The sequence below is a fragment of the Acipenser ruthenus genome, chromosome 11, assembly GCF_902713425.1.
Source record: "Acipenser ruthenus chromosome 11, fAciRut3.2 maternal haplotype, whole genome shotgun sequence".
NCBI lineage: Eukaryota > Metazoa > Chordata > Actinopteri > Acipenseriformes > Acipenseridae > Acipenser > Acipenser ruthenus.
The window spans coordinates 40,514,568-40,533,954 of record NC_081199.1 but is presented as its reverse complement, the minus strand read 5'-3'; the positions used below and the strand labels follow the sequence as shown (position 1 = coordinate 40,533,954).

Genomic DNA, 19,387 nt, shown 5'->3' with positions numbered 1-19,387 from the left:
ATATATATTACCTGTTTCAACTTCATATGGTGTTCCTTGTTTGTTTGAACGGTTGCCTTTTTATTCAGTAAATCAGGAAACGTCACTGTCGCCCTGTGCTACAGGATTTAACGCAGGCTTCAGTTTTTTCCAGTTTTATTCTGAAATGTATTTAGCATACCCACTATAATTTAATTTTCTGTCAGATTCATTCAGTTGTTCATAATAACTTCAAACTGAGAATTGTACTTGTTGTAAAAGGGTGGAGGGCTAGTTATAAAGGCTGTAATGTATATAGAGGAGTGTGTATGTGTATGCATGTTTGTATGTGTGTATGTGGCTGTTGATCCGGCCCTGCGTATGCTCATGTTTCGCACGTTAGTAAAATATAATTCTGTATGTTCTCTGTATGTAATGAATGTGTAACCATTGTAAAGCACATAAAGGTATTGTAAAGCACATTACCGTACCGTTTCACGCAGGGGTTGATTTACTTAAATGTGATATAAAAGAAATATTTTCACACGCAAACTGAAGCAAATGTAAAAAGGTACTAATAATTAATTAAAAAACGGTAATTATGCCCAGTTATGCCCAGTTAGCAACTCACTTAACATCACTTAATTGCAGTTTTAGTGTTATGTTTTCCTTTACTGGTAATTAAACAAACAAAGCATTAGTTTAAATGCTAATACCTGATATGTGATACACAGTCAATAATAATAATAATAATAATAATAATAATAATAATAATAATAATAATAATAATAATAATAATAATAATAATAACTGCCCATGTCTGTATAAGCACTAAATATATTCCTTTCTTGTATTTCAGTAACAGTGCGGCTGTTTTTACACTGTCTAGTTTAAATATGAATATTTAAACGCATCTGCCTTGGTGGATCTAGTAAACGTTATTGAAACTAATGTGCACTCGCCTTGAAGACCTGTGTTAATGCTTTTTAAAATAATGCAGTCTGTCAAATGTGACATGAAGAAGAATTAATTGCATTTTGGAAATTCATCGTAGTGGATTAAAAACAATAATAATAATAAAAAAAAACACGCACAAACAAAAATCCGCCTGTAATCCTGTGATCAGTCCGTGGTGAATACCAACCACCAGCGCGTGTCGGCGCATGTCCGAGAGTGAGCGGCGCTGGTGGAATGTAACAGTCACGTTCATGAAATTGAAAACGAGCTTTTCAGATCGACCGATCTTCGTAATGTTCATAATATGTAGCATGAGCATACCTGTGCATGAGTGTGTGTGTGTGTGTGTGTGTGTGTGTGTGTGTGTGTGTGTGTGCGCCCGCGCGAGAGGGTGTATATGCAGCGATGCATGCATACACAGCAGAATACCGACAACATACAGCATCCAAAAAATGCTGACCATGGTCTTCATTTCTCTTTTCTTTAAAACAAATGCATTCCTTGTTCTCCATATAAATAACCGTGATATTATTATTAAGACACTGTACCTAAATCCCAAACCAGCGCTGACAGAATAGCAGTAAAGTGATAGGTAGCTTGCCTGTTCCCTTGCCTACCTACACTAACCAAAAAACGAGAATTTAGAAGCTTTGCGCAGCTCCACAGACCTGCATCCCTCTCAGCCAATCACATCTCTCTCTGCCTGCACTCACCCGCAATCCCCAGCATCACGTGACCATAACCAGGCTGGAAACCTGCTAGTCTGCTTGCGGTGAATCAGAGTAGGCGAGATTCAAAGCGAAGGGAAGAGACAGGGAGAGACGGTGGCTTAACTAACTTGCAGCTCGAAGCACAGATACAGTTCAATTTCAAGTACAGAGAGGGTAGACTGTGCATCCAGCCTCTGCATGGCGCTTTCCCGTAGAGGAACGTACAGCAAGACTACGCCAGTTTGGATTTATTAACAGTGCATGGTATATATGTAATACTCCCTACCCTCCTCGCCCCCACCCTTACCCTCGCCCCTTAAACCCCACAGTCCACCTACAACACCTCAGCCCGGGCGGATCATCCGTGGATGGGGCTCGCTGCCTTGTTCGGAAGATGCTGGTGTTACAGCGGGGGACCACAGTACTGCTAGGACCGGAGTTTCTGCTGTTTCTTCTGCATTTCCCTGAGTTTTATTTTGGGGGGAGGCTGCTGGTTTGAAATGCGATTCTCTACATCAGCGGCGGCGGTGCCGGAGCCTTATCACGGGCGCCAGCGCAGCAGGACACTTAGCGAGTGGCTTTTGATAGCGATGGTAACGTTTGTTGTAACCTTACCTGTGCAGCAACTTCGCGCTTTCCCTACCTCCCTGAGCGATTGCCAAACTCCCACAGGATGGAACTGTTCTGGTAAGCAGCATATGTGTAGCTTTCTTTCATTCTTTCTTTCTTTTCTATCCTTTAAGATACTGCGCCAAAGAAGATACAGAAAGATGGGATTTGCAGTTCACCCCCTTACTACTAAATGTGTGATGCTCAAGTGAATGTGATTGTTTGTGCTTTACTTACGGCGTTTTGTGTAAAATTGTGATTTCTTGACAGACTATGGTCTCCTGAAAACGGGGTACACTACGCTACAATTAATAAACGAGAGTTTACTGGTGAATCCATTCAGTGCCGTTTTTAAAACAGTAACGCCTTCGAGGTGAGATATGGTGTTGGAAAGGCTGCCACTGTTTGCTCACAGATCGAATCCTCGTTTTAGAGGATAACCCCTTCCGTAACCCCACACCCGTGCTGCCTGTCGTTGAATTGCCCAGTTTGTTGTCAATCCCTCCGTTGAATAGTAGCACCCACATTTAAAGTGCTGGTCACAAAAACAGATCGTTTCTATGTGTCACGTAGTTAGATACATACACGATGAACAGTACAGAGGATAATTACAGTAATGTTTATAATGATGACAATAATCTATATTAAAAATGCATAACTGCATACCAGCAACAAAACATATTTGAATGAACGTGCTGGATTTAGTTTTTTCAATTATTATGATACTGTTCCATAAATCATTTTCATTTATGGAATTGACATCAGCTTGGGATTGTTAATGTGCTGTAGGTACTGATATAACTGTATTACTTACATGTAGCCGGAATGTATTGGGTTTGTACTGGATCCACTTTTAAACGCAGAAAGCCTATATTTACAACCAGTGACAAAACTGAGTGGAGAGATAGCATTGCCAAGCTGTAGAACTACATGACACATGCATTAGATAGCATAACAGCTGTGCAATGAAGCTACGGACCAGTACTTTCACATGCTTCTTAATCATTACACTATTAGGTTTATTGTTACTGTTAGCAACGCTTCCCAAACCCCTAGCCTATATGCATACCGATGTCCTAGCCGCCTTGGCTTTTATTTTTTTATGCCACAGAACCATTTTACGATAGCATCCACTTTAAACCAATAACCTCCCTGCCTCCGTTGTCTGCACAGTAAAACGGTTTCTTTCGACTCTATAAAAAGTTACAGCAGCGGCCATAAAGCGCTCCCTGAGTGGACACCTTGTAAATCAGAAGACCGGCTCCCGTCGTTCATTCTGTGGCACATAAAGGCGCCGGAGTCAGGTACAGTTCTGTACACTAGCATAACTCGGGGTTTGCAAATTCACATTTAAAACACGGCGCTTTGTTTTTGTAAAGCCCTTCTCTCGTGTTAAAGGCACCACAGACTATGGCAACGTTGCAGTGTGATTCACAGTTTTTGCACATTTTGAATCCAAATTGTAGTCAGTTCAGGCAGTAGAATACTGTTCGCCCTCCTGCTGCACTCAGCGCTCCGGAATTCAAGCGTTACTGTAATTACTGTACTGTGGCACAATAATAGGAAACTGTATCGTTATTGTTCTGTTATTATTAGTAGTGATAGCAGTTGTATTCGTAGTAGTGATACATGTAGTCAGAAGACAGTATTAATGAAATAAAAATACTGACATTTAATATTTTTTTTGTTATTCCCAACACTTTTTCAATTGTTAAAAATAAACACTACAATTTAATAATTTATGTTATGTCACCATTTATTATAACAAATAATATACACCCAAAACTGCACATATAGGGCTGTAATTCTGTGACATTGATAAAGCACTCCAACTAGCGCTCTTGTGATGTATATGTCATCAGAAACCCTAGATAGAATTACAGCCATATTAAGCACTGTTGGGTGACGGTGTACATTATTATTATTATTATTATTATTATTATTATTATTATTATTATTATTATTATTATTATTATTATTATTATTATATCTAGGTTGTATTCATTTTCGACGTTCGATGCATTTTTGGTTTTGATTTTGTTGTGTTGTGAAATTGAATCGTACTATAGATGAAGTAGAACGGGGTCATAATACATTGGTCATATTCAAGAGGATTGTACCTAAAATTCGTCGCCAGGGAATGTTATTCAAAACTTGTTGATGATACAACATGCGGTTATAAAGTGACAGCATTTTAAAATTTGAACACAAACATCTTCACTGCATTTTATAATTTTGAACTGTGAATTTGATCCATACCTGTTCTGCTTCCATGACGCGATGTGAAAGGGCAGAAAATGAGCTAAATCTGAGCTGATTAACAGTCGAAATCGCCTAAAGTAGCCTGCGGTTTGAGCAAATTACTTTCGGGATCAAGCGAACCATAACAATAGACTACAGTTATGTGATCAAAAGAGGAAGCCAATTGCTTGATGTGTTTTTAGAGTGCATCGCCTGCCACCAAACATTTGATATGTGATGCTTAGTCGCTGATCCTCTAGTGCGGTGGCATCTTCCGTGTAGCTGATCGAGAGGCACTTTTTTCTTTTGTTGTCTTCCACGGTGACGCTTTATACAGACAGCGCTTTTTATAGACCGCTAATCTGATGGAAATATATGATCTAGTAATGTGATGCCCTTTGTGTTCTTTGAATGTAACCAATTAGGTCTCGGTCAGCGCTCAGTGTTATTAAAAAAAAACCCTGGAATATGCATGAGACGGAATGGATCTGCATTCCACCGCTGTGAACAATGAAGTAGCTATTGGAAAAAATACATTATGCTAAGCTACTGTACTGTAGAAATAAGAATGGGTTTGGGTTGTGCCTAATTGTATGCATCATGCCACTGAGAGTCTCGGCGTTACCCGTGTAAGGCTATTATTGACATAGCGCCTCGTTAATATTGTATGCCTGCCGACTTGTTTTTATTTAATTATTCATTTAAATCCAAGAGATAATCTTCTGGTCGGCTTTCTTTTCCTGTAAAGGTGCTTTATATAATTCTCTAATACACATTTGCTGGGGAGTTGCTATTAAGTTTTGAAGGCGCTTCTAGACTAGAAACAGCAGCTACATAACAAAGAGAGTCATAAAAACAGATTTCGAACCATTTTTCTTCAAATAGCTCAGCAAAACCCATTTGTATTTGACTTGCAATATGACAAAAAAAATGTCACTGACATTTTTGTTTAATATTTATGAAAGGGATATGAAAGAGATGTAAGTTTGAATTTAAACAAAAAAAAGAAAAAATACTGTGAAGCTGGTGTTTCACAGGGCGATAGATTATCATGTGGCTTCTTAAAATTGACCATCAGAGTCAATTAATCACATAAACAAAGAGGGCTTAGAAGTGAACAAATATAAACTGAATTAGAATTAAAAAAAAATAGTGCATCAGTGCTCTTCCAGTTCCTCCAGGTAGTAGCTTACACATATAAACGGTCACAATGATGAGCCACAGCGTTACATTTGGTTTGTAGAAACAGGATACATTCAGGAGAGGATACCATGGACCATATTTTCAAAGGGTTTCCGCCATTCTTTATTAAGTTGTTTATTTTTAAAAATGAGAATACATTACGTTTGTGTTACAAAATTAAAAGCTGTAACGCTTTGAAAATATGGCCCCATAGGTTATACTTGCCTGCCATGGTAATGTATACACTGGTGGCACCCTTGCTGTATACCCACTTATGGTTACCTCAGTATCTTGTTACCATGGTACCGTGGTGTTTCCAACCAGATCCGTCCTGCCCTGGTTACCTTTGATATATCAGTTTGCTGAACTGCCTAATGCAAACATTTTAATGAGCTGTGTGAAAAACATGACCCTTTCCCAAAAAACTGAAGTGTCTTTTTCAACTTTTGCATTGATCGGAGTTTAAATCTGTGTGGTCCGGTGGTTTAAAAAAGGGCTTGTAACCAGGAGGTCCCTGGCTCACTCACTGACTCACTGTGTGACCTTGAGCAAGTCACTTAACCTCCTTGTGCTCCGTCTTTCGGGTGAGATGTTGTTGGAAGTGACTCTGCAGCTGATGCATAGTTCACACACCCTAGTCTCTGTAAGTTGCCTTGGATAAGGGCATCTGCTAAATAAACAAATAATAATAATTGTTTTCCATTACTCAAGAAAGTGGAACAAAAGTTATGTTAATACAAGTTCATTCAGATACTGTAGTCATTATCCATCGCAGCAGTATACTGAGATAAAGCATGAGTCATTGCTTCCACATTTTCAAATACATTACACGCTTAAAGATATACTTTGTAGAGTTTTCCTAATATTTAATTTGCTACCTGTTTAATATTTTATTATGTGTGTTCAGTATGGTCATAGGTCATGGCTTACCTTGCTTGATAACTATTCCGACAAGAATTGTTTCTGAAAAGACTCTTCAAGGCTGTTTGTGGGGAATTGAAGCAGGAAAACATATAAGCGTTGCACTATGCTGAGTCATGGGGAGTCTTTTCAGAAGCAGCTGCTATACTGAATAAGCTTGGCAAATAATGATCTAAGTGAGAAAATAAATTGAATGGATTCAAGGAAGTTCTGATGTGGTCTTCACAAACACTTCAGAAAGGGAACCTGCTCTCAGGTTAGACCTGGCTGTGACCCTGCTCCTTTTAATTTTTGTATTTGAGGTTTTGATGACCGAGATAACGACCTGTTCCTCTGCGACACGAATACGTGCAAGTTCGACGGGGAATGTTTGCAGATTGGAGAGACTGTGACGTGTGTCTGTGAGTTCAAGGTAAGAAGAATCATTACTTTTGCTGCTCTGGCAGTGCTACTTTTGTTTTCTTTATCTTTGTTTGACACTGTGGCTCTCATTGTATTAGCAACTACATTGAAAAATAATTTCCAGGATTTCTGCCAAGTATTTATATCCTGTTTACTTTATATGTAATTATTTGAATTCATTCATCATCATTGTATTGAAAGTACTGTACATTCAGGTGCTGAAAAAAAAATCACATGTGCAGATCCATTGTAGACACATTCGATCTTGGCACACATTTATTGGATAGTGATTCTCCTACACCATTCTGACAGTCACATTGTGCTCGCATGTAAAGCTCCAGTTCCTAAGGCTTGCAGCCACACTGACTTGTATTCTGATATAAATCAGATCTCAAGTGCTAAGCAGAGTTTGGCCTGATAAGTGCTGTTATTGGATGGGAGATCTTGTACATCAGGTGCTGCAGTGGATTAACTGGTGCTGGAGGCTCCTCAAAGACGCCGCTGGCAGGACTTAAGGCAGCTGTAGTAATGGACAGGGCTTCTGTTGAGAATGTGGCTTAGCAGTAGGACAGGGAGTCACTGGGGACAAAAGATAAACAAGGCTATCTGTTTACTAATACTGCCAGGGAGGGCATTTGTTCTGCACTAGAATTCAGTGACGTCAAAGTGTCACTTTTCTGTATAAGGAGCATGGGGTTCATAGTGAAATATTCTGCAAAAAAATGTGATGTGGCTGAAAGGCTTGCAGCGTGAGTGTCGGTCGAGTGAGCTCAGCCCTCATGGTAGTACAATCTCCGGGAGACAGGTCCGCTGATTATTCTAACAAAGATGATCTGGTCGAGGTCTAATGTAGCAGGGAGCCTGAATCAAACATAATCAACAACCCTATAATTTTGCTGGGCTAAATAAACCCATCACAGAGTGCGTTCAAGCTGCTAGCCTGACATGGAACAGGTGGAGGACGATTTAATTTGTTTAACATTTATTTACCAATTCTCATACATCGTTGGATGTTTTTGAGCTGTTCCTTTCAATTGTATGTCCTTCTCCTACCATGCTGCACTGTCTATGTTTAAGCTCTGGTTTGCTTTGCTGAAGGAGTAAGTCACACCCTAGAAAGATGGCATTGTGTCTATTCTGAGGCACCCCTTTTGAGGAAGAAGAGACCAAGAGATTATTCTCTGAGAGAGCTGTTTAGGCTTAGCCCATTGTTATCTCCCATGATTATAGCTGAACAAATACAAAGACAATGGCTGAGGCTCTACAGTTACATGTTCCAATTATGAATTATTGCAGTGTCATTACAGTGTTATTACAATGTAATTACACAACCAATTATTCCCTGTGATCTAAAGAGCTGCCAAACACTCTATAGTAATTCTTCTGGCACTTTGTCCTAGCCTGGGTGAGTTATTGACCCCCTTACTAATATCACAGAACACAATACAAATACAAACAAGAGGACTGAAGAAGATCATAAGTTTTTGAACGTCACTATTAGGATCTGCCGCTGTTAAGATCATTAAAATAGCCCCCATGGTCTTATAATAACTACTCTATTCAGCCTGCTTGCGGTTTCATCATACAGAAATTATATTAGTCAGTAATTCTCTACCAAGGGCAAACCATGAGTGTGATTTCTATCTGGGAGTCATTTATTTCTAGGCTAAAAATATACAGCCCTATTCTTAGTGCCATTATCTAAGGATCCTTGGGTCAAATGGAGCATATTGTCTAGCACTTGTCTTCGTATGTCTCCAACCACATCTTTGCTTTAGATGTCTGCTGCACAGCCCCCTGGTTACTCTGGTCATTAATAGCTCTTTAATTGAAAGGTGTATTGTAATGTGAACAAGTAAAAGTGAAAAAAAGAAGGAAGAAATGCTTAGTTGCATGAGATGGACTCCAATAACGCACTACTGTAAGCCTTCTTTTGGATGTGACCCAGAAACATAAATAAGAATTATCACTACAACGTATTTCCTTACTAAGTAGTTTCTTAGATGTTTTATTGAAATCAGTCCGAGCAAGGGTATTTAGAAGTTCTCTTCTCTAGCCAGGAAACTGAAACCTAATAAACAAGAAAAGAAGCCTGTGTTATATACTACAGATGTAACATTTTCATCCATTTTTTTTAAATCATTCTATTCTTAAATTTCCATGAAAGGTTTTAAGGGCAGTTGCTGTAGCTGAACCTAACCATGCTGCTCTGGCTCTTGTACTGATCCTGCCTTCTGTGCCCAGCCTAAAGTGACATGAAACCAGCACACACACATGCACAGGGGCCTCGTAACTGGCTAATAATCGCACAGTACCTGACAGGGTAAAAGTATTTGTAGAAAATGGAGAGTTTATGGGATTACAGTCAAATGCAATCTGAAACCTCTATAAAGGAGAGTGTGACAGCAGACAGGCAGACTCCATCATTGCATGATGGGCTCAATTCTTTTAATAAGGACCCTTAACAAGTCAACGAAATGAACGCAGCAACGGGTTCTAATTTACAACTCTCAATGACAAATAATGTGCAACCAGCCAGGAAAACTAGCTGTTGGTCAGAAACCAGGTACTGCCCGCTCTGTATTTTAATCAAACTGCAGCAGTTTAGACGTATTTTCAGAAGGTAAACTGAACCTTGTCATGCATATTCCACTGTTCTAAGATTCCAGTGTTTAGCAGAATCAGCGTCAGGACTGAGAGACACACAGATTCGAGTGATAGAAATGAAAACAGGATGATGACATATAATGTGACCCAAGGCCAATATATATACAGAAAAACATAATGTTAGGGGCTTAACAGCTGTCCTGGATTTCCCATTGCAAGCTTGTTTAGTGCTTTTTTTAATTTTTTGGTACAGTTAAACAAATGAATGCAAGTCGGAGCACAGGCAGTCTCAGTTTAACCTTTGATCCCAGGCTGTTATCCTAGTCCTTCTGGAACTTGTGATCAGAATGAAGGTTCCCATTTGACTCAGAGCTGCTTCATTAGATCTCAAGAATACAATCTGCTCAAGAGTGTCATGAAGATTAGATTTCAGGGAGAGAAAAAAAAATGAAACAGAAACATAATTCCGGAGCTTTACAAATCAGTGCAACCAAAAAGCAATTTCTTTATTATATGAGTTCAGTGCTGTCTTTAAGCTAAAATTAATGAGCTGGCAAAACCCTTGATTTTCTTTCTATTTCATTTATACACGTTGTAAGAGTATTATATAAACAAGCAACTGGAGTAAGTGAAGTCTTTTATCATCTACACACGGGGAGGTGAAGCATGAGCCTGCATCAGAGACTCAGGAGCTCATTTTCCTGCTGGAAATATCCATGTCTGGTATCGATTCAGAAATGTACAAAACAGGATCTGTAAAGTCAGCACCATTATTCAGGCAGAGGCTTAAAAGTCTTTTTTTTCCTTTAATTGTTCTCGTAATATATTTAATGTTCTATGTATTTATTACGGTGCATAAACATGTTCAAATAAATAATAGATAAGAGGTTGACAAATTAACATGTATATACAGGTAGTGGACAAAAAAATGGAAACACCAATGTAAAGTCACTAATAGGGCGTTGGGCCACTATGATGAAACTGGCTGCTCGCGCCCCAGGTTGAAATTTGCAGTCAATTGATCTGCAGTTGCTCACCTGTTTTGCCTTACACTTTGAATTAATGCACGGATATCACAATCTTGGAGTTTGCGCTTCCGCCCACTGTTGCCCTTTGCTGATGATGTCCTTCCCTCGGAGTTCCATGCCGACATCACCTTAGACACCGTTGCTCGCGAAACATCAGCAAGTTGAGCTGTCTTGGACACTGAAGCTCCTGCCAAATGCGCCCCAACAATCACCCCTCTTTCTAGCCATAATTATAGGCAACCAGGCCTGTCCGGCATTTTTATACATGACCCTAAGCATGCTGGGATGTTATTTGCTTAATTAACGCATGAGCCACACCTGTGTGGAAGCCCTTGCTTTCAATATACTTGGTGTCCCTCATTTACCCAGGTGTTTCCATTTTTTGGTCCACTACCTGTATGTGTATATATATATATATATATATATATATATATATATATATATATATATATAAACAGTGGAGGTACTTATAGGCTTTGGATGTCATGGCAACTACAATCATTTATTTCTATTTAAATCTATTAATGTGACTGTGATGTCATTCACCACATACTGTAGTTGATGATGTAATGATCTACTATAACTTTCTATTTAAACCTTCAGTCATCCTGGTACTGAATTTATTTATCCATTTATTTTCTTTTAGTCTTCTGTATTGTACATTGTGTAATGATTTTTTTTTTCTAAAACTAATTTTAGGTCATTCGTGTTCTGCTTGTTCTTTGTAAAGTGCTGAACCACTGGTTCATTTACTTGTGTATTTCTTATGTTTGATAGGTGATTCTGTATGCGTTTGTATAATGTTGTACCTGTCTCGCCTACATATTTAATTTTATTACATTTTTGGCAAAATATACCATAAACAAGGTTGCTAGATTTGCATGAGGGATTTTTTAAGATTACTTTTTTTCTCTATTTCTGATTTCAATTTTATCTTTACAAACATACCTTACATGTGCTCTTAGAAGTTTGAATGTCCTGTAATGTGTCTACAATCAGTTTATGTCTACTATGTACCAAAATGTCAGCTAAATTTGCATTCCTTCTAAAAGCCACAATCGGTGCTTTTGGAAATATATTTTCCATATATAAAGCACTCACACAATTGCTTTCTGTTGAAACAGGACAGTGTCTGTGTGTTTATAAAAATCCCTCTTGTTACAATTCTTTGAGGTTTACATTTTAAATTGAGATGAAGCAAAACATAATTGGTCAGTTAAAAGCCGACAATTCCCTTTGAATGGAAAGCACTCTGCAGAACCTCATGACATCATTCAAGAGCGTCACCATGTTCAAATAAAATGTCGGTTCCGTTTTTTTTTTTTTTTTTTTTTAAATCCTACATGAAGACGTTGCACACTATTGTTATGCTTATGTGTTTATAATGTGGATCTGCATTGGCCACGCGTGTGTATATATATTGGCCACGTGAATATATATATACACACACTCACATCTAACACACGAGTGTGTCTTTCCTGTTGGACGTATTGCAGCCTAATGATTTTTGTGTATAAAATGTTAAAATGTGAAATATTGCACTTAATACACCCTTGTAACCTTTCAAACATCACTCCGGCTTTGGATTTTAATTGGCGTTCTGTATATAAAATGAAAGAAAGAGAACAAGACAATGCTTTCTGAGGTATCTTTCTGTAATGTATAATCACGCTGAAGTGCAGTGATCTCAGAGGCAAACACTCCCAATTCTAAAATAAAAGATTCATTAGGATTCGGAATGTTTACTTCCTTGTACGCTACACTTAAAAACAGATTCACGGTCAAGTGACACCAAAAACAGTATAAGGATAACAATGCACTAGAGGAAATCTGGGAGCAGTCTCTGCCATGGATGGTTTTTAACCAAGCCTGAATTGAAAAGGAGAGGTTTAGTCTGTATAAAAGCATCTGGCGAGCTGAGAGGTTATTCAGTAGTAAAGTGTATGTAAGTGCACCCAGGCCTTGATCCAGTCCATTTGTCAGCACAGGTTGCAAGGGGGGGTTTGAAGTGTCAGGGATTGGAGTTTAAAAGCCTCTGTGCTGTCAGATACTATTGCAGCAAGGAGCTTTAGGCCGACTGTAAAGTGTAGTAACCTGATGCTAATGATTGTTAGGCCAGGGAGCCTTATAGTGAAGGTGGTGTCTGGGGGCCTGTTCTTTGAAAGTGTTTGAAGCAGAGAGAGGGTGGAGCGCACAGCATCCCTGTTCCTTAGAGGGTATCAGCACTGATAATGAGTCCTCAGTAGAGCAGAGCAGACTTGGTTTGGTGAAAGTATCAGGATCAGCACTGAGAACAAGGCAGAGAAGTGCCTGTAAAAGCTTTACTGTGTAGTGGAGATAGAGCTGGATCAAAGAGCCTACAAGAATTAGAGGAGTGCCTTAGCCATCTGCTTCTGACAATATAGCACTTTCATGAGAACAGAGAGCTAGTGCCACCTGACAGACCCAGGAAACAGGACCATTATGTAAAATTCAGTTCTGAGTAAGGCTATAATACTTTCAAGAAAAGAAAAAAGTTCCTTTCTGTTTTTAAAATCGTAATCAAATGGTTTTACGGAATACACACTGTCCTCCATTCTGAATTCAAGCTGACATATGCTCAGACTGTTGTATCTCTCTCTTTCTCTTCCTCCTTCAGTGTCTCTGGCCAGGACTATAGGATTTCTGTCTATCTATGTAAAAATGTCAGCCATTCTCCTTCTAAAGAAAACAACAGAGAGTGAGCCAAAATAACCAGCTAAACATTAATTGTATCCTGTCGTTGAAGTCGAAATCAATTCAAACTCTGTTACTTTCTTTTCACGGCCACTGACTAACCATAAATCATATTAAGCAGGGCAAAGAAAAGGTAAACATTTTTATTTTCTTGCATAATGAAAGCAAACTGCGGAACAAAAAACATGCCTGTCTCCTCTTCAGGGAATGTTCTTGGTAGCCACAGGAATTCTAAATAACAATAGCCTGGCTGCTAAGATGTGTTGTTTTTGTATCAAGTTGCATACCCTGGTATTCCTTGTAAGAGTGCCAGATGTATTAACAGCCTCTGTGTGTAATCTGGAGCTGCAGGGAGTCAGGAGTTTCTCATGCAGATTGACTTGGCTTGTTCAGTCCTGAGTGTGCTTGTTAAACAGCTGTTAAAAAAGAAGCCCTCTGCGGGAGACACAACTTTGCAGAACTCCACATCCAAGCAGCCTAACCCTTATTAAAATGGGCTGCGGGATACCATGGTAAAAACATAGCCAAATGTTGTAAAGCATACTAAAAGCATAGTTAATAAAATGTGGTAGCGCTTTATTTTGCATGAATAAGTATTTAATTGATCTGCAGTTAAATGTTAATAAGCAGCCTGTAGATATGCAATGGGGGTTCTTGTGTGTGCCTACATTTAGACTGCACTGATATACTGCCGTTTCCTGCTTCGACAAAGTAAAGTCTTAACTAAGGAGCTGAAGCACAGACTAGCTTGGTAAATAGCACTTTCAATGCCATGGGTTATCCAAAGCACAGTAAATGCAGAGTATAAAAACAGCTTAGGAAATGGTAATCTTACTGTGCTGGCATGAGTTTAAACATGACATGAAGATCCTGATGAGATGTTATCAGTTGAATGTTTATATTTGACCACCATTAAGGGTGCACACCGGTCATTTCTTTCCCCCTGCAACAGTGAGTTTGTTAAAGATCACAAGTGTTACAAAGTAATCACAAACAGATACACAGTTCTAGCAGTTAATACAATAGGACCACCGGCCAAAAAAAATAAAAATGCGTTGTGGTTCTTTAGGAACCACAACGCTTAAATAAGCATTGTTATAATAGTCAATACTGTAGGATTATACAGAGGAGGAGCAGTGCCAAAGAAGATACAATGACAAGTGTGATTGTCTGGCAAGCTGTGGAAGCATCGTAAAACCCATCATAGCATTGCACTCCTCAGTGCCTGTTAAGCAGTACCCATGCATTGGAAAATACATCTGGCCCAAGTTAATAAGCTGTGCTGCAGTGCTACAAAAGAGAAATGCTAACGTAGTAAAACTGGTGAAAAACAATTTGAGTGCACGTAAACCCACTGAAATAATCATTCTGTTATGTTAAGGACTGCAGGACCCCCAGCAGAATCCCAATTAAACTTACAGGAAGGCCGTTCCGTCCCAGCAGTTAGGATTCTTCAGACAAGCTCAAAACAGCTCCAAGCCAGGTGCAGGCTGATTTAGAGAAACATGATAATAACTCAATATGGGAGCAACAGAACTCCGCTCAAAATGATTTAAAAAAGTATAATATAGCAAGAGGTAAAGTAAAAAATAAAAAAAAAAATAAAAGCTAATTGCTCATTAATGCATTAAGCCCGTAATTGTAGAAAACAGAAGTGAAGGATACAAATAATAATGATTTTGTTTGTTTGTTTTGCTTCGGAAGCCATTGTTATTACTGGAACAAACAGTTGGTTAGAATGTGTGTATTATATTACATTTCCGCTGATAATAAATTGATACAAATTGATTTAGATTTGTAGTAGTGTTTTATCTTATATAATGAGACAACATGCATTGCCCTGAATTGCTTGTGTGTACTTGTTAGCTGTAGAAAGTGGTATATAATGTGCAGGCTTGTGCTAGTTTCTTGAAAAAGTCAGCAGAAAGAAATGTGGGGGAGGGGGGGTGGGGAGACACACAACACATGCATGGACCTTGCAATCTAGCACAGGAATGTTGTCCGTTGAGCTACAAGAGCTGCAGCGTCATAACCACCATTCACCAGCAGGGGGAGCTAGTTACACCACCACCCCACACACACTTAGAAGAGAAAACATGTCCTCCAGCGCAACCCGTTAGAACATAATGATGCAGAATACATTGAATACATCACTGGCTGAATCGCTTGCATTAGAGTTCCGTTTAGTATTATTATTAATATTAATTATTTTATCTCTGTAAGGCATCACATCACTATATTCTTGGGGACAGTACATTATTGTAAGCATATTCCAAGCCTAGGTAAAGCCAGGTACTGTAGAGAAGTAGGGGAAAGCCTCTCTGTATGGAGAGTTTATACTAGCGGAGAAGCACAGTGAGCTTTTTAAAGTGGTATTTCAATCCTGTGATCGGAAGCTTCTTTTTTCTTTTTATGATTGATTATTCTGATTTCTAGTTGCTATTTTAATGGATTATGTTGCTGCTTTCACCTCATAATTTGATAGAGCTGTCATAACATTGAAAGCCCCTCCCCCCCCCCCCCCCCCCACCCCCCCCGTGCTCCTGTGCTCAGAACTCATCAATGGCTTCATTTCATTAAATCAGCAGTGGTTCTGTGTCTGGCAGTCCTGCTCATTAGTCTCTTTACCTTGGGTTATCCAGGCGTGAAGTGCTGTAAAGCAAGCTATTTCCTGGATCACAATGTTTCTGCTTGTCTTCTCAAAAACCTATTATACACAACAATACAACTGTCTCGAAAAAAGAAAAGAAAAAATTCCTTTAATGGGATTACTGAGCTACAGGACTTGTAAGCAAATAAGCAGTTGCAGAGCGTTGCAACAAATTAATCAATGGGATGGACTATTTCAAGGTTTTTGTAAAGTACTGAGGGGAGTTTGTTAAGTGTGTGACTCCTAGAGTCATTGATCCAATTTGCATAATGAATCATTCAGTCATATGCGGACACCCCATTTACACTAAAGGATGTGCTATACATTGCAGGTGTTTCCATTGGCATCCCAGTGAAATTGAATGGTTCACCCGGTACTTCAATGGTAGTACTTTAACACTCAGTATTGACAAGCTGTTATAAAGATTATGATTCGTTTTGTGTGCAAGACATTCGGAAAAAGCAATGGTTTCTATTCCCAGAACAGTCAGGGAAGAAAGGATTAAATAACATTAGCGATATTCAGAAAATAAAGTTAGGGTTGACATACCTCACAACCAAACAAAACTGCAATAAATGATTACAATAAAACTGGTTTAAAATGCTGCAGCCTTTTGATTATAGGCACTTTGTGTACACTGCAGATATCAGTGACAGAAAAGGTAAACAATAGCCTCTAAAAGGAAATGGGATTTGTAGAGCATGACGTTTTCAGCATGACATCACATCCAGTATCCTCCAGAAGCCACCTGATGAGCCAGGCAGCCTCACTTTGACCTAACGAATAGTTTCAGCTCCCTGGACTTCAGTCTGCCATGTCTAGAGTGGCAGCCCTTAGCTGGCCTCTTCACACAACAGCGCCCTCTTGTGTCTGGAGGCACAACTCAGAAAACAAAACTAATAATACACACAGACCTTATTCCAGATTGTATCCACTGGAGATGGGAGATTTAGAAGGACAGTTTCAAAGTTTGAAAATCTAAACTTTTGATAGCAATTGACAGGTGTTTGTTAGGAGTGTTTTGTTTTTAATGCCCAGCCTGTGTTTACTAAACACAGCCAGCACTGTACATGTAAATATGTGTGCTTTGTATGTGAAGTGGGTTCTCTTCATTTGAAATCATTACAGCTGCGCACTTAAAACAAAACTGTAGCCCAGGGAGCCCTGAGTGTCACTCAGCGAGCGAGTCAGTGGCTGAGCTCCTGTGACTAATCCTGGGCTCCGACTCCTAACCGCTGGCTCTCCGTTGAACGCATTACACTGCATGCTTGTCTGTTTGATTTACTCTTCTTATTAGCCTTGATTGCATGTTTAAAGGTATGGGTGTATATAACCATTGGCTCTAAAACACTGCTGTCCATATATGATGAGTATATAACACAGTTTCCTCCTTTCTTGTTCAGTGCAACAACGACTATGTGCCAGTGTGTGGCTCCAATAAGGAGAACTACCAGAACGAGTGCTTACTGCGGAAAGACGCCTGCAAGAGACAGACTGAGGTCCTAGTGGTGTCCGAGGGGGCCTGTCCAGTCGGTACGTACTGCATACTGGGAGACTGCACTCACCACTGCAGCCTCCTACTGCTCTTTTAGTTAAACGTGCACTAGGGTGCAAAATCATAAACCAGTAAGTGTTACCATCCCCATTAAGTACCAAATTCATTTTTCTTTGAAAAAATCAGAACACAAGCTGCATTTATGTAACTTGATACATTACATTTGGATGTAAGTTATAATAACAATATAGTTAAAGAGAGCATTAAAATAAGAGGTAGATGCCAGGTAAGAATGCTCCAAAAAATTACAAAGTAGCCTATTCTCAAATGAGGACAATAGCACTTAATGGGTTCAATAAAAAAAAGATTTAAAATGATGAGGAAATTCATGTTACCGGTAAGTAACATATCCAACAACAAGTGTGATCATGATCATATTTAAGAAGAAATTGCAACTGTACCTTATGCTCACGAGCAAGCAGCTGAAAGTACAGTAATTCATGTCTAAGGCTTTAAAAAGTCTAATGAGAAACAAACTGCAAAGTAGTCCTTTAATTAGTGAAGATGATGCTGAACGCTCCAGGACTGCTTGTCAAACGTCCCCAATCAATATTGGCACCTTGGCTAGGTTCTCCAAAGTCTTGTTTTAAATTAATTTCTTATTCAAGACCTTTGTTGCAAAAGGATGCTTTCTAAAATATGCAGTAATTAACAAGACTCTGATATGAAGCCACAGGCTAGGGCTCTGGACTCTTGACCGGAGGGTTGTGGGTTCAATCCCAGGTGGGGGACACTGCTGCTGTACCCTTGAGCAAGGTACTTTACCTAGATTGCTCCAGTAAAAACCCAACTGTATAAATGGGTAATTGTATGTAAAAATAATGTGATATCTTGTAAGTTGCCCTGGATAAGGGCGTCTGCTAAGAAATAAATAATAATAATAATAATAATAATAATAATAATAATAATAATAATAATAATAATAATAATAATAATAATAACAACAACTGTGAAGTGGAACACAGAGTAAAAAATGGAACATGTAACAAACTAGATCGCTTATTAATTCTGCCACTGCTCACTTCAGGATGCTCAGCTACAGATTCACCCACAGTGATCAATCCGGGAGCTTACCGTGTTTACACGTGGAAACAGACAGAAAGGCAAATAATCCAGCGTTGATCAGCCATTTCTATTGGGGGAGGGACAGACAGACCAATTAGGGCAATAACTCATTCGGGGTCTGGACACTGAAAGGCACATTGGCAAACGGATCATTAAAACAATTCAATATCCACTCGCTTGCTTTTGATGGTTAGATGCACTTGAGAGATAGATAGACGTGTAGATCATTTAGACAATTATTTCTACACTGCTCTGCGCTAACACGGGTGACACGAAGAGATAAACAAAGACAGAAAAGACTGACAGGTAATTCTGATCATTTATCAGATGCACCACTGGATAAATAACATTGATAATCAGTCAAACTCGTTTTCCAGTTGTTGTTTTTTTGGAGGGGGGGGGGGGGGCGGTATAAAGCAAAAGCCAGAGTGTTGAAGCTGTAGAGGTACAGAAACAGAAACAGACCGCCAAGGGACTGGATTAGGGTTTGCTTGGTGCAAAGTTAGCCATTTCCTTTATTTGTCTCATTTCAAATGGAGACCGGGACAAAGGCTACAGCATATCTCGCTGTCAAAAACACTGATTAACTACCTCATGATATGCAGTGCTCCCTGGTTATAATGTGGTCCTTTATGATGTGTTATAAGGCACTATGGTCATGGCTTCCATTTGCCCCTAGCTCTTTCTTTCCCGTTATGAGTTGGAACTCAAATTGTACTCTTACCTATAAACATATTACGTTTATTTTATTCCAGGCCAAATCTACATAGTGATATTGCCCCACTGT

The 19,387-nt window shown here is 39.2% G+C and overlaps 1 protein-coding gene across 2 annotated transcripts in view; it reads left to right on the top strand.

The window, feature by feature from the left end:
• The first annotated feature begins 1,682 nt into the window (after positions 1 to 1,682).
• tmeff2a (transmembrane protein with EGF-like and two follistatin-like domains 2a) overlaps positions 1,683 to 19,387 on the top strand; it is a 60,083-nt gene continuing 42,378 nt past the window's right edge. The window contains exons 1-3 of one of the 2 annotated variants that reach the window (XM_034043707.3): positions 1,683 to 2,312; positions 6,881 to 6,990; positions 17,384 to 17,513. In XM_034043707.3, the coding sequence (XP_033899598.1) occupies positions 2,126 to 2,312; positions 6,881 to 6,990; positions 17,384 to 17,513 (427 nt within the window). In that variant the 5' untranslated portion in view covers positions 1,683 to 2,125. The remainder of the gene's footprint in view (positions 2,313 to 6,880; positions 6,991 to 17,383; positions 17,514 to 19,387) is intronic. The other variant, XM_034043708.3, reaches the window with a different exon arrangement.